Source organism: Prinia subflava, chromosome 20, assembly GCF_021018805.1.
Source record: "Prinia subflava isolate CZ2003 ecotype Zambia chromosome 20, Cam_Psub_1.2, whole genome shotgun sequence".
Taxonomy (NCBI): Eukaryota; Metazoa; Chordata; class Aves; order Passeriformes; family Cisticolidae; genus Prinia; species Prinia subflava.
This window is the reverse complement of record NC_086266.1, coordinates 2,106,656-2,131,726: the sequence shown is the minus strand read 5'-3', so window position 1 is coordinate 2,131,726 and position 25,071 is coordinate 2,106,656. Positions and strand designations below refer to the sequence as shown.

The window sequence follows — 25,071 nt, the reverse complement described above, 5'->3', positions numbered from 1 at the left end:
AAAAGGGTTTATGTGACTCATAAACTTTAACATTTATTTCTGCACGCGAGGTAAATATTTCCCCCTCCGAACGTCTAAGCAATGCAATTTTGTTTGAAGCCTCCATTTGTTTAAGCCTGAAGGTGACAATAATTCACCTGTTTTGCCTTCCTGTATTTCCCCAAGCAATGGCAGAAGCCAAAATAGAGCAGACTCAGCTCTGGCCGTTTGTCACTTGTCAGCTCAGCCCCTCAAACACTCTCAGACAAGCTCTGTCCTGGAGTTTACATTTGGGCACCTCCTGACCTCTGGCTGCTGGTAAATGGCCCTGTGTTCTCCTGTTTAGAGGAAGAAATACAGCATACCTGTGAGCAGCCACTGCCAGGGCAGGCAGGAAAGAGAGACATAACTTCATCTAACCCCAGATAAATCATGATTTCACAGCGATCTCCCTGCCACAGACAGCTGAGAGCCCCGTCTCCTTGGCACTGTAACAACACTTGTCATTCAATGTCCCAAAGAGACCCACTCACGGCCAGAGATCACAGATGACTGAGGAGATGCCTGGAGTTGTAAACACCATCAATCTGGAGGAAACAAACACTCCTGGGAGCTGATGTCGGATGGGGATGCTCGGAGTCAGCTCCTGTCTCTGCAGAGCACGGGGTGTGCACAGGGACCCCCAGCCCCACACCTGATGTATATGTATGTACTTATATATATGTACTGCTGACCTTTTTTCCTCTCTGGGTAAAAGTATGGATGAAAAGAAGCTGCTGTTGTTGGTTCTGGGATGTGCTGTGCAGGTGATCATTCATGGAAAATAAGATTTTTTTGAATCTGTTTTTCTTCCTGGAATGAGAAAATCTACCCAAAGATCAGTGCTGTATGAACAAATCTTGAGCTCAAGGCAGCTTATGAGCTAAATTGTGAGAAACACAATAGGTGAATATGTACATCAGTACATACATCTACATATATGGTCTGGTACCACCTGAAGCTCCAGAAAACTCAGGGAGACGAGGTGCTGCTTGTTCTCTTCCCTGGGAGAGCTTGGATCCCCGGATTTTGGAGGCTGTAGCCCCCCGTGCAGCCCCTCACAGAAGGGGAGCAGGGTAGGGGCTGGCTGCTGTGGGCAGAGGTGTTGGGGGGTGACCCCAGGCTGTGTGCAGCCCCATCGCTGCCAGGTGCCCTTTGCCAGCCTGCAGGGCTCTTAGAGAGAGAGGCTGGTTTGGGAGAGGTGTTTGGGGTTTATTTTTATTTCCTCAATTACAGGCAGAGACCCTCAGTGTGGGCAGAGAGCCCCTTGTGCCACGCCAGCCTCTGCAGAATCTCCCATCTCATAATGGGCAGCGTGTTTGCAGCACAGGTGATTTTCTGTCCTTTTTGGTGCCCCTTGGGTGCCTTTCCTGGCTTGGGTGGAGGCACTGCTGATTTACAGCTGGTGCCACATGGAATTTGAAGCTTTGAATTTGAAGGTGCTCTCCCTCTGCCCCCTCCCAGCCAGGACTCCCCTGTTCCCCCTGCAGCTCCCAGTGTGGCTCCCTGTCCTCAAGGACACGGTCATGTCCAAGCCTAAATTCAATGCACAGGCTGTTTCTTTATCTGTCTGCCTCTTTATTTTTTTTTCTTTTCCCCTTTTTTTAAAAAGGAAACTGAATCCAAGGCTGCCATGCAATGATGATGACATTATTGTTAGTAGTTATTTCTATTTCCATAGTTTCAAGAGGTAGGGAACAGAGTCCCACTGGGTTAAATGCAGCACATGTTATAACAAAAAGACAGTCTGAGTGCCAAACAACTTGCAATCTTCTTTTTAATGTAAGGAATGCAAAATTAAGATTACTATAGCAACATCTTGCCCACTTTGAACACAGATAGGATTTGTTGGTCTTTATAAATATATATGAGTGTGTGTATGTGTATATATATATATGTAATGTACACATACAAATCCTAAATATCTCTGGCAACCTTTTCTGTAGCTGAATTTATATTTAATTTCAAGCTCTCTATGTCACAGATCTAATTTGCACCCATCTTTCCTTAGCAGCCTTGCCTTTTCCTTCAGGCCCTTTCGTGCACACTGCCTGGGGAGGGCTCTTAGCCCCTGGCTGGGGGAGGCAATCCCATTTACTGGGGGTTTTAAATGTACACAACCCTGTTAAAACATTATAACTGACTTAACATCTCCAAATTTCCTTCCTTCAAGCAGATTGTAGGAAAGTGGAAAGAACTTGAGACATGAAAATCTTTCCTTTTTACTCCCATCTCTCTTCTCAAGTTATTAGTTCAACTTTCAGTGAATTTCCTATGAGGTATGAACCACAGCTCTCACTTCTTCCCCATGACTGAATAAAACCTGAAGTGCCTGGAGGAAGGGCAGAACACAACCAGGAGTGAGGAGCTGAGGGAAAGGCAGCAGGAGGATGGATGCTCCTCCAGCTCAGCCTCACTGGAATTCTCTAGGAAAGCAGCAGAAATTCAAGCACTGTTTCCACCTTGTTGCACAGGTAAGTGGAGCTGCTGATAAAGAAGAGCTTTAACACCACCAGATCTGAAGAGAGCTGTCTTTGCTTACGAGCCTGCAGTCAGAGTGGAGGGAAAAACCAGGCACCAAACTGTGCTGAGGAGATCTGAAGGACACCACTCTCTGCCAAAGAAAGGCACACTGGAGGGAAACCCTCTTCTCTGGAGGAGCAGGAGGAGTTTGCAGCTCGTTTGTAGCAGCTTTGAGGCTGAGGAGTTGAAGAGGCACAGTTGGAGGGCTGGTGGAGGCACTGTGTTGAGACCAGACTGTAGTGGAGATCTGAGAACCAAAACTGAAAACGTCTGCTGGCAGCTCTGGATGGAGAGGCTGGAAAGCAGCCTGGAGTTGCCAGCTGCAGATTTCTGGTGCCTGTGACTTAGCAGAATTAAATACAAGGAAATAAATTACAGGCAGCTCTGCCTGCAGGGTCTAGAAGGAAAGCAAAGGGGCTGGGGTCAGAAGGAAGGGGAAGAATGGATCTGCAGGGCACAGAGGCCCCTTGCAAAGCCCACCCAGGCAAATGCAGCAGCTTTCCTTGAGACAGGACTGCTCCAAGGGCAGGAATCAATCCCCTCCTGCAGAGCCTGCAGAAATGCTGACAGTGTTAAGTGTGCTGATGGCCAGAGGAGGTTTTTGGATGGAGCTGGGAAGGGATGGGAGGGACAGAGCAAACACGGGTGGTACTTCACACTCACACTGGGTGTTGGTGTGCCCCTTACAGGGGCAGCTGAAGAACAGGCCAGGCTTTGGGGAGTGGATTGAAGACCAGGGGAAGTTCATGAGCAATGACGTATTATGGGGCAGAGCAAAGTGATTTTTGTAAGATGGACACTCAGCTGTTTGCTGCAGCAAAGCTGCTCCTTTGCTGAATTGTCCCTGACCCTGGGCTGACCCGTAGGCAGAAGAGACATTCCCATCTCCTTGCCCAAAGGAAGGGTAAAGGCAGCTCCAGGGGTCACAGCAGCCCCAGGAGGAGTCAGCAAGGTTTGTAGGGCTGAACAAACCATCTTCAAGACCATTGCTTAAAATCCACACACACTTTCTCATCCCATTCTCTGGAATGGGCACCCAGCAGGACAAGAGTCTGTTTATGATGGAAATCAACCCTGGGCTGCCTCAGGTAAGAGCAGCTGCTCCCTGGGCAGTGTGAGCAGCAGTGCCGTGCACTGGGTGAAGGTTTCTGTGCCACCTCAGCTCAGAGACCTGGCTGCTCAGCTCTTGGGAATGCTGCAGAGCTTTGCAGGCGTGCTGGGTTGTCCAGCGAAATCAGAGCTTTCAGTGGGAGTACAGCAAGAGAAGAGAATCATTTCCATTTCCCCGAAGGATACAGAGTTTCCCATGTATGGGCTGCACACTGCTGATATGTACCAAAGGGACAGCCTGAGGAAAGGGAATCTCTTCACCGGGGAAAAAACTTTGATAGCCTGGGGAAAGGGAATCTCTTCACCGGGAAAAAACTTTGATAGCCTGAGGAAAGGGAATCTCTTCACTGGGGAAAAAACTTTGAGGAAAGGGAATCTCTTCACTGGGGAAAAAACTTTGATAGCCTGAGGAAAGGGAATCCCTTCACTGGGGAAAAAACTGGTTCTGGAGTCAACTGGCCCTCTGTGGATGGCTGCATTCCTGCAGGGGCAGGCAGGTACCACACATCCCCTTCCTCCTCAGCACTGCTGTACCAGCCCCCATCACCATCACCCCTCTGCCTTTCATTGCTCTCGACCCTCCTGCTCCCATCAGGTGTTTTTAAGGCTGCCCCCAGGGCTGTAATGGGTGCTCATGTCCTGCTATCTGTGCTCTCACCCAGCAATTTGCACAGGGCTGTGGAGCTCTCTGCTCATAATTGACAGGGGAAGGCAATCTGCTCCACGAGAGGAAACATCTCCACGGCCGCTGGCTCTGAGCTGGCTGCTTCCCATAATGAGGATGAAGTAAAACAGGATCTCACTAACAGGCATGGATGTAGCTGAGCCCTCATTACTGCAGGCACAGAGGGGCTCATTGGGACATAATCAGGAGCTGGATGTTTGGAGCACAATGTGTGGCACTGTCCTTCCTACACCGCTGCCCTGTGCCTGGTGCCAAGGGGTCCTGAAGTTTCTCAAGTCACAACCCAGGCTGCAGGAGGGGCTGCTCTGGAAAGGGAAAGCTCCTTGTCTTATTCCTCAAGACAGCTGTCCTCCTTGCACAGGAAAATCATGGGAATTTCAGCCTTAGCATTGGAAAGCACTGCCAATGGCAATGGCTTGTGCCATCCCCAGCTGGAAAAGCAGCTTGGACATGGTGTGGGCAGAACATCTGCAGGTGGGTCCAAATGCAAAGGAGGCTGGGGAGGCAGGGAATGTGAAGGGGAGAGCCCCCAGAGCACCTCAGCAGTTTCCATCTCACACTGTTCCCCCTGCACAGTCAGAGAATAAGCTTAGGTCCCTTCTCCACATACAGGTGGGTAATTCCCTGATATTTCCAAAAGTTTTTAAATCCTTCCCCGGGGTTTTTTCCCCCCAACAAACCCCACCAGCTGGACTATTTCCATATCTTTCTTTCAGCCATGATTGTCACCTAGGCAGACTCCCATGCTACCTCTCAATTGCCATCTGAACATCCTACACAGCCACCAGGCTCTCTTTGCTGGGAGCAGGCCCTCTTATTTGGCATTTTTGGGGTAGGACTAAGTAAATTCACTGAAAAATCCCATATTCTGTCCTAGCATCTTGACACCTGCAGAAAGACTGGTTCCAGCCATGGGATGCTGCCTGATGTAGCTGGTGGTGAGAGCAACCACAAAACCCAGCACGTGTGTTCCCCAGGGATGCAGAGCTGGGCTTGAGGCATTGATGATGCTGCAGGGAAAAGCCTGAGTTTCTTCACACATATTTATTTGCCAGCAGAGACTGTACAAATTCCATGCATAATTCAGCTGCTGCCATACAAATCATCCCACCAGTTAAAGCTTTCTCAGGAATCCTGACTTGATTGCAACAAACTTTGACCCAAATGTGCTGCAGCCCCGTATGACAGGTTTTAAACTTTTGCCGTCACTTCCTTCTGAGAGGCAGAGTGAATCTAGGTCAGCCCCCCTCCTTGCTTGTTTGTAACGAGGCTAATTCTGATTTCATTCATGCTACATCCTCGAGTTTGAGATGGGGGGGAAAATGGGATATTTGAAAAGGCAAGTCAGCCTTGAAGTTATTCTTCTTAAATCTCATCTTGGAGCAAAGGATGGGGGGAATTTTGTATCTCTCTCTTTTCTTCTCATGTCTCCTCCCTCCTTTGAAGTGGACACCAAGACACCTTTGAGTGAGCTCATGTTGGAATTCTGGTATTCCTGATCCAGTGTTAACCTACCTAACCTAGCAGGTGCCCAGGGGGCCACCAAATATTTTGGTAAGCATGAGGAGATCCCCAGGTCTGGCTAAAGGGAATGGGTATATCACTGACACTGAGCATGCTTAGTCAAAACAGCAAGAAAAATTTGCCTTAAATATGCCAAATTCAGTACAGTAGTGTTTGTAGAGAAGAGCTATTATCTTTGTATATTTGACAAAAGTTAATTGTCTCTGTGACAATCAGTGTAGTAGTCAGCCTGTCCCTGTATAGGAGGGAAAAAATCTTCATTTATAAGCGATTCATTAAGTAGCATTAAAGCTGTCTCTGAAGACAAAATAATCTTTTTAAAGAGGACTCAAGGTAGCGAGAAGGAAGATTAATGCCTCAGCTATTTTTCAATTATGTAAGCTTCCATTTATTACAGTATACCTGGATTAACTCTTACTGAGCTGTGTGCCCTGGTAGGTAAGGTTGGGAAATGGGGGTGTTTGTGCCACTGGACACCCTCAGCAAGGGATGAAGGGCAGGAGGGTGCCAGGCACTGCCCCTCAGCTGTGACAGTTTTGCACAAGGAGTGTGCATTTATGGTGCTTGAATATTTTGCCATGATTCCATTCTACTTGGTCTTCCTGTCTGCACACACTGTCTGCTCTCCCTGGTGTAGTTCAGGTGCTGAAGGGTTCTACTTTCTGACCCTAATTCAGCTGCCTTCTCCTGCCATCACTTTCATGATCCTTGCACAATCAAATGAGCCTAAATTCTTCTAACACTCTGGGGATACTCTTATTTCAGCGTGATTTATGTCAGCAGTTCTGGTAAAGTGTAATTAAAAAGGTCTCATTGATACTTCTACTTTCACTTTTTTCCCCCTTGCCACTGCTTCCTAGAGTGCTTGCCTTGTCTTAATTGAAGCAGTGAAGAGTCCATTTAGCAGGAAGGTGGGAGGAAACAGCCTGAAGATCATTCATCTAAATCACTCCAGTGATGAAAACAGTTGCTCACTACATCCATCATAATTTCTTCCAAGTTTCTTATGCAAGATTAGTTGCTGTAACTCTGCAGATGCACACATGCCTGGTAGCCCTCTGCAGAAATTCCCATCCAGGGCAGTAACTCCAGGCTGAGGAAAAACACTGCTTTCTGCAGGTACAAATTAAACACCAAAAAAAGCGACCAGATACAAAACCCTTTTTATGTTTTTCCAATTGCATTAATTTCATGAAATGTTACGCCCCCTTTACCTCACACTGCTGTGTGAGCAAGGTTTTTTTAAGTGTGAGGCCAAAATGGTTTTGGGGTAGCTTTGGTGCTCATGCCAAGACATTTGTATGCAAAGTTCAGTTCCTTTGAAGTCACAGCCCAGTTCTCCACAGCTGAAATACACCTGAGATCATCTTATAAATGGTGCAAAACTGACAGAAAAAAGCAAAGTGAAGGTGAAAGGTGCCGAAAGGACATGTCCATGAGAGTCGACCTTACTCCTGTCTGCAGGTATGTCCTGAACAGAGCAGCTGAAAGTCCATGAACAAAATTATTTGGTTTACACAGAGACAATATTTTCAAAATTATGCAGAATTCAGTGCAGAGTGTCAAAAGGAAGCCAAAAGAAGCTACATATCAAGCCAAAATGCTGTCTTTAACATTTCAAAAATGCAGGATTTTGATAATTTTCTTTAAAAACTTTTTTTTTCCCCCAAATTGAGTGCTCTGCTGTCACAGGGAAAAGGTAAAAAACACTTAAAGCGGGTTGGCTCAGTAAGTTCTGAACAGAGACACAGGGCTGGCTGTGACCCTGGGGCAGACCCTGCTTGCTGCTGCTCTCTGCTGTACCTGCTCGTGCTCTGCTGGCAGGGGACGAGCCATCCAAGGCTTTGCTTTCTGCTCTGTTATTGACCCACTCGCCCAGGCAGTTGTAAAACCCCCGTGACGGGTTGTGACACAACTTTAATGTTTGCTTGGACGCTTTGATCTGTGCACAGAGGGCTGGCTTTGGGCAGAGGCAGAGGAGGTGGTGCTGGGCAGCCTCAGCGTGCCCCTGCCCTCTGTCCTGCCCACGGGATGCTGAGCTATCCACACAGGCTGACAGAGCTGGGCTTGTTCAGCCTGGGGAAGAGAAATCTTCAGGGACACCTTATTGCACCTTCCAGTCCCTGAGGAGCCTACAAGAGAGCTGGAGAAGTACTTAAAATGGGCATGGAGTGATAGAACAACAGGGAATGGCTTTAAACTGACAGAGGTGGGTTTAGATTAGATATAAGGAAGAAATGTTTGACTTGAGGATGATGAGGCACTGGCACAGGTTGTCCAGGGCAGCTCTGGATGCCCCATCACTTGAAATGTTCCAGGACAGGTTGGATAGGGCTGTGAGCAACCTGGTGTTCCTGAAAGTGTCCCTGCCCACGGCACAGGGAATTGGAACTCAGTGATCTTTAGGGTCCATTCCAACTCAAACTGTCCCTATTTTATATTTTCTGATTTTGTTCTCTAAACAACGCTGAGAGCTCATGTGGTCGTGGTATTGCAGCCACAGCCTGACCACAGTGGTTTGGTGTCTTCTTGCTCCTGCTGGCGTGGAATAAAGCACAGAAGGTGCCTGGAAACGCCAGGCACGGGGCTGGGGTGAGGGACCTGGGTATCCCGATTTGGGAAGATGGGTGTGCAGATTGAGGGAGCTGGGAGTGCAGATTGAGGGAGCTGGGTATCCCGATTTAGGAAGATGGGTGTGCAGATTGAGGGAGCTGGGTATCCCGATTTAGGCAACTGGTTATCCCGATTGAGGGAGCTGGGTATCCCGATTGAGGGAGCTGGTTATCCCGACTGAGGGAGCTACGTATCCCGATTTAGACAGTTTGGTATCCCAATTTAGGGAGCTGGGCATCCCGCCTGAGTGCTGTTTTCCTGCAGCTGAGAAGCGAGGGGGCTGCTGAGCTCACATTACTGCTGGGGCTTCTGCAGCGCACACCTTACAACGCGTAAAAAGCATTAAACCGAAAGTGAAAGGTCTTATTCCGGCGTGACCGGTTAAAAAACTCCCTGTGGGGATGGGTTCGCCTGAGGGGTGGCTGGGGCAGCGGGAAAGGCTTCAACGACCCGAGGTGCGAAACTTCGCCTCGCAATCTCTCCCTGCCGGCACCTGTGCCCGAGGGCGGGAACCGGGCGAGCGAGCGGGCGGCGGCGGGGGCGGGAGGGATGCGGGTGCCGGTCCCAGTGCCGGTCCCAGTGCCGGTGCTGGTGTGGGTGCCGATGCCGATGCCAGTCCCGGAGCTGATGCTGATGCCGGTGCCGGTGTCGATGCCGGTGCGGGTGCCGGTGGCGATCCTGGTGGCGATCTCTGTGCCCGTGCCCGTGCCGATGCCGGTCCCGGTGCGATGCCGGTCGCGTCGCCGATCCCGTGCCGGTGCCGCTGCGGGTGCCAGTGCCGGTTCCGGTGCCAGTGCTAGTCCCGGTGCCGGTCCCGGAGCTGATGCTGATGCCAGTGCCGGTCCCGGTCCCAGTGCCGATCCCGGTGCCGGTGCCCCCGGTGCCCCCGGGCCCGACGGCTCCAGCCGTGCCCCGCTGCCCGCGCTGCCCGGCGCCGCCGCGCGGTGGCACCATCGGCCCGGAGAGCCCCGCGGGCCCCGGCGCGCACCGGGCACCCCCGCGCGGCCCCCCCGCTCCGCCCCGGGCAGGGCGGCGGCACCGCCGGGGAGGGGGCGGCGGGCTCGCCCCGGGACGGGCCGGGCCGGGGCCCGGGGGGAGAGCTGCCGTCGGGGCGGGAGGAGGAGGAGGGGCCCCGGCGGCGGCGGGCAGAGGCGCGCATGGAGCGGCCGGGGAGCAACGGGAGCTGCCCGGGCTGCCGGCTGGAGGGGGGCCCGGCGGCGGGAGCCGCCACCGGGCTGGCGGCCGTGCTGATCTTCACCATCGTGGTGGACGTGCTGGGCAACGCGCTGGTCATCCTGTCCGTGCTGCGGAACAAGAAGCTCCGCAACGCCGGTGAGCGCGGGGCGGGCGCGGGGCGGGCGCGGGGGGCGGGCGGAGCGGAGCGGCCCCGCACGGCCCCGCACCGCGCCCCGGCCCCGCTCGGCCCCGCACGGCCGCGCAGGAGCCCGCGGGGGGCGGCCACAGCCGAGCCGCAGCCCCGCAGCGGGGCGGGGAGGGCATCTCCGCTGCGGAGCCCCGGCTCCGACGTGCCCGGCCGAGGGCTCCGCGCTGCCGGTGAGCCGGAGCGGTGCCCGCCCTCTGCGGGGACCGGGCTCACTCGCTGCCCGTCCCGTCCTGCTGCTGCTGTCCTCCGACTTTTCGAAACTTTTGTCCCCCTGAGGCAGCTGCAGACGGAGGAGCCAGCTCAGGTAAAGCCCGCGTCCCTTCAGGCGACCCGCGCAGGTGAGGACGGCTCCGAGTGCCGCGGCAGGTGCCAAGCGAGAGCGCTCGGATTTTGGGACAAGTCCATTACAACGCTTTTGTGTTCCAGCCTTTCAGTATTTTTATCATAAATCTGCCAGGCTGAAAGCAGAGTGAGGAATTTACGTGTTTTTTCCACGGGTGATTTGGAAGTCTGCTTTGTAGCCTTATGTATGGACCTCCCTAATGAATTCATCTAGGAAAATTGATAAACTGGTATTATTCAGTGTTTTTAAGAAGGCGGTATTGTTTGAGGGTGTAAATTTCTTTCCTTCGAACTCTTGTTATTTTAGCAAAGAAATAGTAGTGGATATCAGTATTAACAGAGAGCTATACTGGATATAAGTTGCTCTGCAATGAGTTTCAAGCAGTCTGTGTAGTACTGCTTAAATTGTACTGTAGAGTATATTTTGCTGAGGACTATATCACTGTCTGCTTTTATAGAGAGAGACATAAAATGACCTTCAGTTTTATAGCTTGTAAAACGGCTTTAATGAAATATCTGTAGTGTTTATGATGTGCAAGTTGCATGAATTTTGAGATGCTGATGTCTCACTGTCTCTCTCAGTCTTCTGTAAATAAGCAGTAACCTAACAGGGTTCAGTAAAAGTACCTGATGGATAAGGCTGACAGGACAATTTCACTCCAGTGCCTCTAACATTTGATTGATTTATTAATGAGAGAAAGCACAGAAATGGCCATCGGCTTGGGCAGGCACTGGATGCAGTGACCTCGAATTGCTTTTTAACTGGTACATAAAATGCTGCCCATGGCACCCACAGTACACAGGCTGTGCTGGGTTTATGAGAAACTGCAGTATAGTTGGAAAAGATATTTGCTCTTCTCTTCAGCTTTGCTTTAAGAAGTGGAGGCTGCAAGCTTGTAATCAGTGCTTCTGGGGAAGAAAAAGAAGCACCCTACTCTTCTCCCCAGGATAACTAGCTGTTTATGTTATCTGCCTGCAAGCAGATTTGAAGCTATTATCTGCTTTTATTACCTTTCAAATCGTTGATCACTTGAATGCATTTCATGTTGTGAGACTGCCTCCGCTGTGAGTTGAGTTACAGCTCCCGTGAAAGTGGAGGAGAACAGCTTTGTGTTGAAGTGATCCCGGAGATATTTTCCAGATCTTAGTCCTTGTCAGTAGCCTGTTGTCTGCTCTCTGTACAAGCTGTCAGCGTGTACAAATAAAGTCAACACAAGTGCAAACAGTGCTAACCTTCCTGATTTGAGGGGACGTGGCTCTTGTTGCACACACAGCCTGAGTGTGACTAGTGGGGAACTCAGTGTGACAGACTTTGGAGTGGTAAGTCCCAAGACCCATCTTGTTTTATTCACCTGGGCACTGTTCCTCCTTCAGTCACTGCCCAAACTGGGAGTGCTTGTGCTAAATCATGAAGGGGTTCAGCAGCAGGAGGGTGAGGTGGTGAGGACAGTGGTGGTGGTCTGATTCACTAAAATGTTTAACCTGCATCTAAGTGTTGTCACTTTGTGTTGCTAAAAAGATCATACGTGCTTAGGGTGTTCAGAGAATCCTGCATCTCTCTGTGTTGGGAAGTCAGCAGTCTGTCAGCCTCCCTGGCCACAGGACCAAAAGTCAGGGATTTCAGCCCAGTTCATGCTCCTCCTGTCGTGTGAGCAGCCAGATGAATGAGAGGGGCTCATCTGGAGCCCAGCAGCCAGACTGAAGTCCTTTGGACAAAGAATTTATCTGCTCATGTGCAAATACACCCTAAGCCAGTTCAATAAAGGCAAAGAGCACCTGTGATGGCTGTGTTGCCAAATCCTGAAAGGACCCAGTCCTGTACCTCTGGAGCAAGGTCATCCAGCTGGAGCTGGAACTGCATTGTCAGGACAAGCTGGATTCAGGCTGGGATGTCTAACTGGCACTGCTTCAGTGGCTGTGCTGGGTGATCACTCTTGTGAGGGTGGGGTTTGGGTCCATTCCCCTGGACATTTCTGAAGAACTTTTCTCTTGACACTTGAGCACTGCCCACAGCAGCCAGAGGGACTGTTGGGTATCATCTCACATCAGCGTTTGCCTGGAACTGAGCAAAGACAAGGAGGTGAGTGGGCAGAGGAAGCTGGGATTCACTGAAAGCCCCGGGGTGTCCTTTGTGGTAGACAGCTCACATCACAGCTGGCTGTTCAGCCAATCATGCTGGAGAACTTCTGGTGCTAGGCTTTCCTACATCCAGCTGGACACTTGGAGATATTTGTGTCATCCAAGAGGTTCAAAAAAACCTGCAGGCTTTGGTCTGTATGTCCAAAGGGCAGGGCAATGACATGATTGAGAGTGAAGAGTGTGAAGAACAACCCTGCTCCTCTCACAGGAAAGATGTCTGTATGTCTTTGTGGGAGGGTGAAATTTTTTGGCAGCTGAGACCTTTGACAAACTCGAGCATCCTGCTTTTGTGCTGGGCACTGGGGGACTTGGGAAGAACTTGCTCTTACAAGAGAAATCTCACTACTTCTCTTTCCCCCTGGGAAGGTGTAATGTAAGTGGATGTGCCCAGTGTTACTGGGAGGTGCTCAGAGTGCTGAGCAGGGATCAGGACCCAAGTAAGAAACAATGGAAATGAGCCATGTAGAATGTGGCACGTGCCACAGGCTGCTGGCATGGCTGAGTTTACAGCTTTCCAGCCTGGCTCTGGCCAGCTTTACAAGTGTGAAAATCAGCTCTAAAACCAGCCAATATTTTTCAATGAGAGCCTCTGGCAATACCCTCCTCTAGTTCTTCAGAACTCGCTGCAAACTCAGGCACACAGCCCAAACATGCATTCCCTGGAAACCCATGTCTCCCAGCAGGGCTGCCTGGAGCTCTGTGTGCAGACAGCAATTTCTGCTGCCTCACAGGCCCTTTTCACTCTTGGGAAGGTCATCTCTGGGGATCCAAAACCTCTCTAGGGGCAGGCAGTGCAGGTACAGCTCTAACGAGGTCACTGGGCTCAATTTTTAAATCCTCTGGATATACACTACTGTTTGCATAGCAGGAGGGATTTTGTTCTTGAGCTGCCACCCCAGCCAAAGTCATCACACAGAAGTCTGTATGTATCATGTCAACACAGCTACCTTTGTCAGCCAAATGCAAACTCGAAGAAGAAATGCTAGATCCGTTTGACAAGCCCTCCAGACAGAAAACTGTGTTGACTAACAGGAGTTTTTATTTCCATCCCTGAGCGCTGGCCACTCCCTGCCCTGCTGGGAGCACGGGCAGGGTGAGCAGCCTGCACTTCCCAGGTCAGCCATTCGCCCTCTGGAAATACTGGCACCGTGCTAAGTTTTTGTTTGCTTGAGCAGGGTTTTTTATTTATTATTCCAAGACCTCTGGAACTTCCTGGCTGGCCTGGGACATGCTTCTGGGTTTTTGTTTTGGTTTTTTTTTTTTAAGTCAATGTTAGGAATTTGGGTGAGCTCCTTCATAGGCTCTGAGTCCAGGTTTTGTCGATACAGATGTGAAGGATGGTTGGCAGATGGTGTTGGGGATCTTCCCAACTCCCTTCTCAGAGAATTTTTTAAGTCATCCTTATTTGCAAAGATAAAAAGCAATGCTTATACTTTCTGCATCCTCTATATCAGGATATTTTCACTGTACATTTTTAGCATCAAGCCTAATGTATCGATAGATTGTTGCTTTTTTCCTGATAGACCTATTGACTCTAGGTTTTAAAAATATCTTTTAGCTTTCTTTATAAAATGTGTTGAATTCTATAAAATTGGCTCTAATGTTATAGTGGATTTCTGGAGGTTTTTACTCCTTTTTTAAATTTGGCTCTTGTCTTTAAAAATTCCTATTTTAAACCAAATATTTTTTTAAACACACTGTTGCTTTTCTTGATGGGAAAGAGGGTTCTACTAAGGCATCTTTAAACATCCTCCAATAGGCATTGTCACACTTACTTATATTTAGATGTTTTCTCTCAGTTATTTTTGTGTCTGGTTCTTTCTAGTTTTGTGAAAGCGACCTTTAGGAGATGTTGTTTTAGACCACGTTCTGTTTCCTTACCTCAAATGTAGCTGGGAACTGTGATTGGTTTTCTTCCAGCTACTGCAGGATTTCCTTGTCCTAGAAAGCTATCTGTTATATGTAGGTGTTGAGCTTTTTTATTATTATTTTATTTTTTTTTTAGCACCACAAACCCTCCAGCATCTGCCACAAGGCTGAAATTACATCTCTTCTTGCTGTACACTGTGGGTAGATGCTTCAGGAGCTGCTCATCTGTTCCACTGATTCACTTGTCTCCAGCAAACTCCCACCAGCGCTGCTGATGCACCCCCTGAAATGAGGGGGGCCCTGCTGCAGGTGGCTTTTTTGGGGGGCTCTGCTGGGGGGAGCAGGCTGTGTGTTGGTTGAACAGTGAGAAGGTTGCTGGCACTGCAGGCTCTCCCCTTTTCCTCCTCCTGAGTGCTCTGATGTGGATTGGGGCACCCAGCACCCCCTGGCCCTTCAGCAGGGATGGGCACCTGTGGCATCAGAGCTGGTGACAAATGTCTCTGCTCTTGAGGAGGGCAGTCCAGGGTTGATTTTAGCTTTGTTCCTGATGCACCAGCTGCTGGGTGATGGCTGTGCCATATCCTGGCTGCCACTGTCCCCCTGTGCCACCACAGATGGGAATGGTGCCTGCAGCGTTGAGGCTGCTCTGGGTTTTGGATTTGCATACAAACAGCATAGGAGGGTTTGTGGAGTGAACAGCAGGGAAAGATAAGAGGGAGTAGAAGAGTCCTGGGTATGGATTTGGGCTCTGCTTTTAGGGTAGAACTGCTGGAGACTGACATGTGATGATTTGTGCTCAGGGCTGATGCTTCTGCACCCACCCAACCCACCTGCTTGTCTCCTGCTGGCCACTTTCACTGGCAGCAGCCATCCAGATGTCCCTGTGCTGGTTCTTTGGCCCTCAGTCCCACTGCAGGCTGCTAAAATACCCCTGCCCAGCCTTTTTTGTGGCTTTGGCCCTCCCAATGCATTTGTCAGCACTTGGCTTTGGGGCTTCCATGGGCCCATGGAGGATCCCTGGCTCACAGGAGAGCAGGGGCAGGATCAGTAGGAAGGATCCAGGCTTGCCTGGTGAGGGAAGAGCTGATTTTTAAGGGAGGGAACTGGTTTTAAGGCACATTGATGGAGGAGGGAGGCGTGTGAGGCTCCTGCTTGTGTCCCTGAGGGAGCAGTGAGACAGGGATGGCAGTGTGGTGGCACTTCCCTTGTCCTGCTGTCAGTTTTTCTTGGCTGGTTTCTAGGAAAATGGATTATACCACATTCAAAATATTCACTACTAGATTTAATAATATTTCAAAAATAACTTAAATGTATTTCTTTCAGAAATGGTATTCCATGGAAATCCTTTCTGTTTATCCGCTGGCATTGCCAAGCACGTACTCCAAAGCCAACATCCACGCAAATCACTGCTTTTTTAAACAGAATGGGAGAACAATAGCCTGTGTCATTAGCCTGGCCCCGTGCTGTCTGAGGACAAGGGCTGTGCGTTGTGTCATTCCCTACCTGCAGCTTTTTCCTGAAGCTGTCTGGGTCATATCTCTGTGTTGGCACTGCCAGAGGTGCCTCAGGGAGCAGAGCAGGGCTGAAAGGCTGGGCAGTCTCCTCCTGCTCCTTCACCTTTGCCAGCTGAGTTTGTTCCTCAGCCTCAGTCTTTACATGTCAGGGTCCTCCCTCATCTTTGAGATGCTCTGGAACTTTCTGAGCAGCGTCTCAGTTGTGGAGTGCTGAGAAGGTGATGGACATCACTCAACACTTCTGCCTTCTCTGCAGGGCTGACAGGAGCCAGCCTAAACAGCAGCAAACCCCAGGCCCTGTGGCTGATTGCCCAGCCCAGCCTTACAGCACCCCCAGGACAATCCTGTGGCTTCTCTGTGTGTTCAGGGAGGAGGTCACAGCTGAAATTCAAGGAGAATTTGGCAGTGGTGCCATGAAGATGTGGGAATAGGGATAGGTGCATTAGCTTTACTTCAAGTGTAGTAAACACCCTTTCCAATTGCTGGTACAGAGATTGAAAGCAAGCCATGACAACAACATAGAATATTCCTGGGAGAGGTTTCCAGCAGCATTTGGAGTAGTCTGAAGTTGCCAAAGTTAGTATTCCTGCTTTTCTCTCAAGCTTTGAATGTTGCAGGAATGAGGCACCTACCACCTCTCTGAGCAACCCATACCAGGCTCACCATGCTCATTGTAAAAAACTGTTTCCTAATATATCATCTAAATCGACCCTCTTTTAATTTAAACCCATTACCCCTTGGTCCTAGTGCAACAGCCCTTGCTAAAATGTCTGTCCCCATCGTCCTTACAGGAAAGAAAGATGAAAGATGAAAGAGATCTTTCATCTCTTTAGGTACTAGAAGGTTTCCCTGGAACCTTCTCCAGACTGAACACCCCAACTCTCTCAGCCTTTCCTTCATAGGAGAGATGTTGCAAAATGAAGATGAGTTGAAGAGTTAGCTGTCCTCTGCTTTCCATCACTAGTTCTGCCTGTGTTTCTGGCCTTTCCAAAAACATTCACAGCATCCCTGGAGTTTTCAGTGCTTTGCCTTGCAGGGAGAAATTAAGCTAGAATGAGGTGCCTTTGTATAGAAGTACATGTTGTCAAGGCAGAGATATATCTTGGCTTTTTCAAGGGAAGACTAGAAATGAAAAAAAAATTCTACTGTACCCAAGATGTGAGCATTAAGTCAGTGGTAAGCTCTGCCATTATGGCTTAAGCAGTCTTTCTACTGATCAAAAGTGATTAGTCAAAATTAATTGGACTAAGTGGAAAGCTTGCTGACAAAACACTTCGTGAGTAGGTGTAGCTGATAGGCACCAAAATGGTCAGACATTACAGCGTGGATTGCAAACTCTGCCTCTGCCGTGCTCATCCGTGGGAGTTTCTGTAGGGAAGACAGAATTTTGATGCGAGGGCTTGCAGAAAAACACAGGTGTGATGGGAGAAGGAGGGGTGTGTGTAATGGAAACGGGATGGATCTTGTGGTGGGAGGCTGCTGAGCAAATCCCTGCCTTGGAGGAGCCAGTCCTGTCTGAATTGGCCAGCAGTCAGAGCCAGGAGGAGCAGCTCTGCTGTCCCTGACAAGTTTGCAGCTCCTGCAGATGATCCTGCATTCCTTGCTGAGATTTGGACCCAGAGCAGTTTAACAAACCCAGCCTGACTTCAGGTCACTTGTCACCTCGGTTAGGAGGACTGAACATCTCGGCACATGTACTGGTCTTCTGGTCCTTCAGGGATTAGAAGACCAAAATTAGAATTAGAGAACTCTTTGTTTTGGAAGGGATTTTAAAGATCTCATTCCAACCCCACTGGCACTGGTGTTATCCTCACAGGAAAACAGAGAACCTGTAAGGCAATGCACTTTTCCTCCTGACAGATGCTGATGAGCCCGTTCCTAATGGCCCAAGACCTTGCTGGGGACTCGAGGGGGCCCTGATTTTAGAGCAGCTGCAGTGAACAAAGCATTCCCAGCCTGGTCCAGACTCGCAGGAAAGGCGAGGCAATGCTGCCTGCCAGCACCTTGCTCCAAGTCCTTCCAAAATGCAAGTCAGGACAGAGAGGCTGGGAGCTGATTGAGGGAAAACCTAGGTGAGAAAACCAGGGTTTCCCATGCAAGGCAATGAGGAAGTAAAACTGACTTGCCTAATTAAGACAATAGACTAATTAGCCAATGAGAGGAATCTTTCCAGTATGGATGTACCATTGGAAGCCATTAATTAAAAGCATTGCTAAATCCCAGACTAGGCAAAGCCTTTGATAATAGCATTCAAGAGCAAGAAATAGTCAGCACTGTGTCCCTTAGCACACACAGAGCCTTCTCCATGGAGTCTTTAAAATAATAAATTTGCTTTGGAATAAATTATACAGATATGGAAACAGAGCAGTGGGGAAGCAACAAACAGGGCTTACAAGGAGCTAGACTGTTTCAGTCTTGCTGTGGCAGCATCTGTTCTTCCTTACTGGTATTTTGACTCCAGTTCTCTCATTTATTATTTCCTTTTTGAGACAAATTTCTCCCAGGAGAGGCTGGATTTCCTCTGATTGATCATTAGCATTACAAAAGCAGTTGCTGCTGCTGGGCTGTTCCCATTGCTTTCACTGACCAGTCTTTTGCAGTTTCCTCTTACCTTTAGAAGTGATTCTTTTAGAAATTTCTAATTGTGTAAAGATACCAATTTCTCCTCCCATGTGGAATGAAGACAAATTATCAACCTCTGACACCTTCCTCCTGGAACATGGTCCTGGTTTGTAATCAGCTCTTCTGTTTTTCTCTGCCCTGTTTTAAAATGAGTTTAAGTCCTGGTAATCAACAAAACTGTGTATGGCCTGGCCTGCAAGAGAGCTCGAGAGGGACTTTTTACAAAGGCTGTAGGGACAGGAGAGGGCAGAAAGGCTTCATGCTGAAAGAAGGCTGGTTTAGGTGAGATATTAAGACAAAATTCTTCACCATAAGGATGGTGAGACTCTGGCACAAGTTACCCAGAGAAGCTGTGGATGCTCCATCTCTGGAACTGTTCAAGGCTTGTTTGTGCTTGGCTTGGAGCAACCTGATCTAGAGAAGAATGTCCCTGCCTGGGGGGTTGGTTTGTCAAGCCCTTGCCCACAAGCTTTCCTTAGCTGGGCTGAAATTGTCCCAAATCTGGAACAGGAGGCTAGAGCATGTCAATGAAGAGGAAGTGCTGAACAGCCTTTGTTGAGTTTAACTTTCTGCTGTGGACATGTAAGACAAATTCATTTGCAGACAGAAAGCTGAATGGTTATTCTGCCCTGTGTTGTTCTAGAAAAGCACTTTTTTAAAAGAAGAGCAGGCAGAGAAGCCACTTCCTGCTAAGCATTCATTTTGTGTTTGTCCTTTCAAACACTCTTGCTTCTCTAATTCTGCTGAGACTGATCTTTCACCAGGAAATGAGGAAGGCTGGGGAAAGGTGCTGTGTGTGGGGCATCTAAATGCACTTTGTTGCTGACTGCAGGATGGATGAGGATGCCAGCACAGATGAGCACCTGCCTGTGGCTGGCACTTCTTCAGAAACCAGTGGCTCTTTTTGTTCTGAGGGATCTGTGTTAACTCCTGGACTTTCTTGACAGCAGGGTTCTCAGTGTGTGCTGAATCCTCTTTAAAGTAACTGGCTTGGATTTGAATTGGCAGCCCTCTAAATACTGTAAGCAGCTGGTGGTGCAGCTGAATTTGTAGTGGCATCCTGGCTGCAGTGCCCCAGGTCTGAGCTGCCACACCAACAGGGACTGCAGGGCTTGGCAATTCCCTGTGGGGACAAAGGACACAGCATGTTTTGTGTCTCTGTGTAGGGTATTGAGTGCCTGTCCTGTTCTCCTGCTGTGCTGAGTGGTCCTGGGGGCAGGAGAGGGCAGGAAAACAGAGAATTCACGAGAGAGAATGACTCCAGTCATCCCAGAGCTCAAAAAAATTGGAAAATCTCCAAGATCATTGAGTCCTACCATTAACCTAACACTGCCAGGTCTGTCATTAATCCTGTCCCTAAGTGTCACATCTACATATTTTTTGAACTTTTCCACCAGCCTTGTTGCCCTTCTTTGGAAACAAATCACTTGAACATTACTTGAACAAGTACTTGAACAGCTCTGCTCTAATAGGAAGATGGATATTTTGCAATCATGCTAAAACCAGACTGTATAAAATCTTCTGAATTTGGACCTTTTGTCCTGACTGGTGCCGATTTCACAAGTGAAGTCTCCACTGAAGTGGCCTTGAAGTGGCACAGGAATAGAACTGGGGAAGCTGTTGTGGAAGTTCCCTGTGGTGTTGGTGAAAGGACAGTCTGAGTTAAACCATGACACCATCCCAGCATCTGGTTTACTTTATTTCTGTCAGAAGTGCCCAGTTTGCATTTGAAGAGCTGCATCAGGGATAATGCAGGAAGAATTCCTTGTGAGAAGTGCTGGTGGTAGGATGTGAGACCTAGAGATCACCTAGATCATATTCGGTTTTTGTCTCATTCTTTCTCCCTTCATCTAAAATTATTTCAGCTTTTCCAAGCTGTGGAAAGCTACTGACATTCAGAAGCTCTCAACCTCTACCACCAAGAGCACAATTCTTCTTCATTTTCTATCAAAAAGTGTATTATAACTCATCAGGCCAATAACACCTACTTTTCCGAGTGTTTATGGGTTGTTTAAATACAGTAAGTCTATGAATTCAAAAGGTAGATATCTGCTAATGATCAGACCTGTTCCTTATGCCTCTTGTGCTTCCTTGCCTTCCTCACAATCCTGCTGTATTAATTCTTCCAGGGACTTACAGCGTCTGCCTGTAATTGTGTTGGGAGTATCTTAAAAAGCCAGATAAAATTCAAAGCAGGACAAGGCAATCTTCATACAGATTTTGGAAGTGCTGCAAGATTGTGCATTAAGGAGCTCAAGCACCTCTGTTTTTGCCTTTTCCCTTCTGTCTGGGTAGTAAATGACCTGCATTAAAACAGTTTAGCAGAACAACAAAACACAGCTAGGTGTGAGCAGCAAAAAGGCAGATACAGAGCAAGAGGCATCCAAAATGAATTTTTGAAGCTGCTTGTTGCCTTCTGACTTAAGATCTGTGTTCTGAATCATGGCTCAGAAACACAAGCTTTTGCCCACGTGAATGGATTTATACAGGGTTTAAAAGGAAAGGGTGAGATCAGGTCTGGTGTTCAGGTTTGCCTGCCCTGAGTCTTCATCTCAGTCTCCCTCTCCTGTGACACTCCCATGGAAATAGGGCAAGGCAGTTTCACTCTGGGAAGCAATGTAAAGCAAATTTTCTCTCTTCTGCCAGTCTTCTTCCTTAATCTCTGAATATCTCCAGCACAATCTCATCTGTAATTACAGCTGCATTGGAACCTGAGAGTGTGATACCTATTAATTACCTACTTAATATTTATTTATTCATATAACTTTGATTGTCTTTCACCTATGTTGAAACCCAGAGTTTTATTTTCAGTCGTTCAAAGTCAAATGTTTAAAAACCACCCAAAACCAACAATGTTGGCCCTCATACACCAACATGAGTGCATCGTGTGCTTTGTCATTTTACCAAAAGTTGCAACTTCTAAATTGTTTCATCAGTGATTCTGGCAGCTCAGGCAGGATTTTGTATGAACAGATGCTTTAAAAGCTAAGGGGACCAAACAGGGGTGCGTGTTTCAAGTTTTCTGAGACAATGGAGATACAGCCAGCCAAGTTGTTTGTGAACAATGGACTTTTTGCAGATTAATTGATAGCCTGATGTTCTCTTGAAATGTGCTGGTTAACAAAAATAATGATTGCATCACTAGGATACCAATACATCAGAGAATCACGGAATTGTTTAGTTTGGAAAAGACCTCCAAGATTCAACTGTTAACCCAGCACTGCCACGTTCATCACTAAACCATGTCCTAAATGCCACATCTGCACATCTTTTAAATCCCTGCCAGGATAGGGACTTTACTGTGTCCCTGGGCAGTGTGTTCCAATGGTTGGCAACCCTTTTAGTAAAGAAATTTTTCATAATAGTCAATATAAACTTCCCCTGGAGCAACTTGAGGCCATTTCCTCTTGCCCATTGCTTCTTACCTGGGAGAAGAGACCAACCCCCCTGGCTAGAACCTCCTTTCCAGCAGTTGTACAAAGTGGTGAGGTCCCCCCTGAGCCTCTTTTTCTCTGGGATAAACATCCCCAGCTCCCTGAGCTGCTCCTCAGCAGCTCCAGACCCTTCCCCAGCTCCGTTGTCCTTCTCTGGACACATTCCAGGCCCTCAATGTCCCTCCTGTGAGGGGACCAAAATTGAATTCAGGATTCAAGGTGTGGCCTCACCAGTGCCCAGCACACAGGGACAATCACTGCCCCATCATTCTGGTTTATGGATTTATTTAATTCATGTTTGGTTTAGATTCTAATTTTTCACACCATTCAGAAAAAAAGGTTGTAAAACAGGCAGTGCCTCTTAACATACCTGTGCCTTCATCTCCTGCTCTGAATAGAGAAAAGGAATATAATAAAGAGCAGGTATTGCTCCTCCAGCTTTATACATACTCGACTGTGATGCTTCTTTTAGAAATGTTTCCTTCTCCAAAGAGCCAAGTAAAAACTGTCATCCTGAAAACGATGACCTATTAGGAAACTGCAGCATGGAAATTTCAGGAGAGGGAACAGCATATGACCCTTATAAAGTGCTGTAAACACTGGGGAGAACAAACAACTCTATTTGGTTCCTGGAAATATCTTTAAAAATTCAAATATGAAGTAGCCCAAGAGGAGCTGGTTATAGAGCTCTGTACATCATCAGTGGTGTCTGGTTTTTCTCCAATACCTTCAGCCAGAACTTTGGAATAATTTCAGTAAAAAAGTGTATTTTAATTTCACAGTGGTTAAAAATGTATCATTTCTTGACAAAAGTGTATATGGCCAACTTCTAAAGACTTTTTTATTTTCTTCCATGGCTAGTTTTGATTAAGAACTGCTTTGCAACAATGCCAATAAAGCCAAAGCTTATGTACTTCAGAGCATGGAGAAAAGTACTGCAGATTTATTGGCGAGGCTGGATGTATTTTATTAACACCACCATGGGAAATTCTGATTTATCTGCAGAAATTTCACCATTTGGCAGTGTTGTCTGGCAGACTTCCTCTTGATTTTTAATTGAGTGAATATTAGGATTGGCCTGAATAGAAAGCTTTGTTTGAATGGCAACTTCAGCTAGAACCTGTGAGCATTTTTGAGAACCTGAGGCACACAGGTAAATAAAGAGTTTAGAAGGAACCAGTATCAATGAAGTTAGTGTTCTAATTCACATATCTGTTAGAAATAGAACTTTTCCAAAAGCTTCTGTCTAAATTTAAATGGACTGTTTATAGCAACCAGGCAGTAATGCAATATACTGAGCAAAATGTGCTGAGCATGTGAAGCAAACAGGGTTATTAAGCCATGAATAAATCATTGGTTCAAATCAACTTGCACTAACAATGGTGCCCATTTAAAGAAAATGTACCACTTAATTCAAAGTGTTTCAGAATTTATAATAATAATTATAGTCTTAATCACCAGGAGGCAATGTTTCTTCCCCTTGGTGGCAGAGGAAACCTTAGTAATGTAGGACTTCTCCTTCTCTAGATATAAAAGTCTAATTTCCCCATGGCAATCCTATCAGACCTGTGCTGTTGTATGGGATTATTCCCCTCTGCCAAACGGGGAAAAGCAAAGAAAGATTACAAATTTGGCCTTGTATATTTTTTTAGGAAATGAATGCCTTTGACTCTTAATTTCTGTACTATGGGGAATTGCCATGTCCAGATTTGGATTTTGGTGTTTAAAATTGGAACAAAAAGTCAAAAATTCACCGCAGACTGGAGGTCGATTGCAGCTTGTTAAAACACTCTACGACTGCTGAAAAATGTAAATGTGCATATAAGGCAAAATGGAACTTTTCCATGAGGCAGCTCCTTCTGGCAGTGGTGGCACGGGGCACCAGCTGACCCTGGGGTCTGCTTTGATGTGGCTGTTCTCAGGCTCAGAGCATTCATCAACCCTTTGGTCTCCATGAGGTAAGAGAAAACACCACCTTAACAGAACTCTGGGGATTCATTCCATGTGGCAAATGCTGCCCTTATTCACCTGGATTTCTGAAAATTTTTTGCTTCTAGCGGCACTCAGAAAGTCAAGGCCGTGTTTTGTAGAGAAACCTGAAAATTCAGGGTACTGAACCAAAAGGAAAACAATCAAATGTAAGTTTTTACAGCTCTGTGTATTGCAACCCCTTGCATTAGTGCTCTCTGTGACTCCTGAGGAAGACTTTTATTTATTATATCAGATATAAATAGTGAATTCATACACTTTAGATGTATGCAAGTCAGTTCCCAATCGAGAGGAAGAATTTATAATTTATGAGTGGGTACTTTCTGCAGTTTTTATTTTTTTATGGTGCTTAATGCTCTTTATCCTCCTTAAACTTGAAAACAGCATAGTTGATGCTGTGAGTTGGAGTTTGAGGAACAGAAAAACAACTTCTTATATGTTTACCTATAATCCCCTGCTAAATCCATCCTTCAAAAAACATCTGTAAAGGGTGGTACTGATGTTGTGGCCACAGAAGCAGTGTGAGTGTTCACACTTCCTTCAGTACACCAGAATCAGCCCTGCTGGGAATGTCCCAAGTAGCAAAAAAAAAGGGAGGGAGGGAATTTGCCCTTGAGACTTGTCAGGGAATTACCAAGTGGGTTAATTTTCCTACAACATCACTTTTCCTACTGCACTCACTTTCCCTGTTTTTCACTGAAAAATAGAAGAAAGCACCAAGGGAGTGGGACAGAAATGAGAAAGAGAGGAATGGTAAGGATTCTCTTGTCTGTAGGATGTGGATTTATGAGTCTCATAAAATGCTTTTCTGCTTTTCCTAGTGAGAAATAATCATCCAATTCTGTTATCTTTAAGATAATGATGATTTATGCTCCTGGAATGAGTGCTCTTTCCACTTTTCCACATCTTTTCAGTGCCTCAACAATGTCTCGTGCAGATTTCTTTTTCCTAAGAAAGGTTGGACCAGATGATCCTTGGAGTCCCTTTCCAGCCTGGTTTTCTATGATTCTATGATAAAGTGTGTTTGATTCTTATTTTTTCCATATGTAGTTGTGTGGTGTTCTCCATTAAGGCCTCTGTGATTGTGTCTCTAGGAAATGTGCATAGCTAGGTAATAATTTACATGACACTCTATGACAGAGACAAAATCTGTGTAATTATCTAAGCTACATACCCAAAGTGCTGAAGAAATTTGTGGCTTCCAATCTGGGCTTTATGAAATATGTAATTTTATATTTGATATTATATGGGTAATTCACATTATGTCATTCAAGTTTGCAAAATACATCTCCAGAGTATTGCTTC

At 47.3% G+C, this 25,071-nt stretch overlaps 1 protein-coding gene across 3 annotated transcripts in view; it reads left to right on the top strand.

Moving 5' to 3' along the window:
* Window positions 1-9,508: 9,508 nt before the first annotated feature.
* Window positions 9,509-25,071, top strand: part of GPR50 (G protein-coupled receptor 50) — a 35,638-nt gene continuing 20,075 nt past the window's right edge. For 2 of the 3 annotated variants that reach the window (XM_063416676.1, XM_063416675.1), the window contains exon 1: window positions 9,509-9,805. In XM_063416676.1, coding sequence (XP_063272746.1) covers window positions 9,631-9,805 — 175 coding nt within the window. In that variant the 5' untranslated portion in view covers window positions 9,509-9,630. The remainder of the gene's footprint in view (window positions 9,806-25,071) is intronic. The other variant, XM_063416677.1, reaches the window with a different exon arrangement.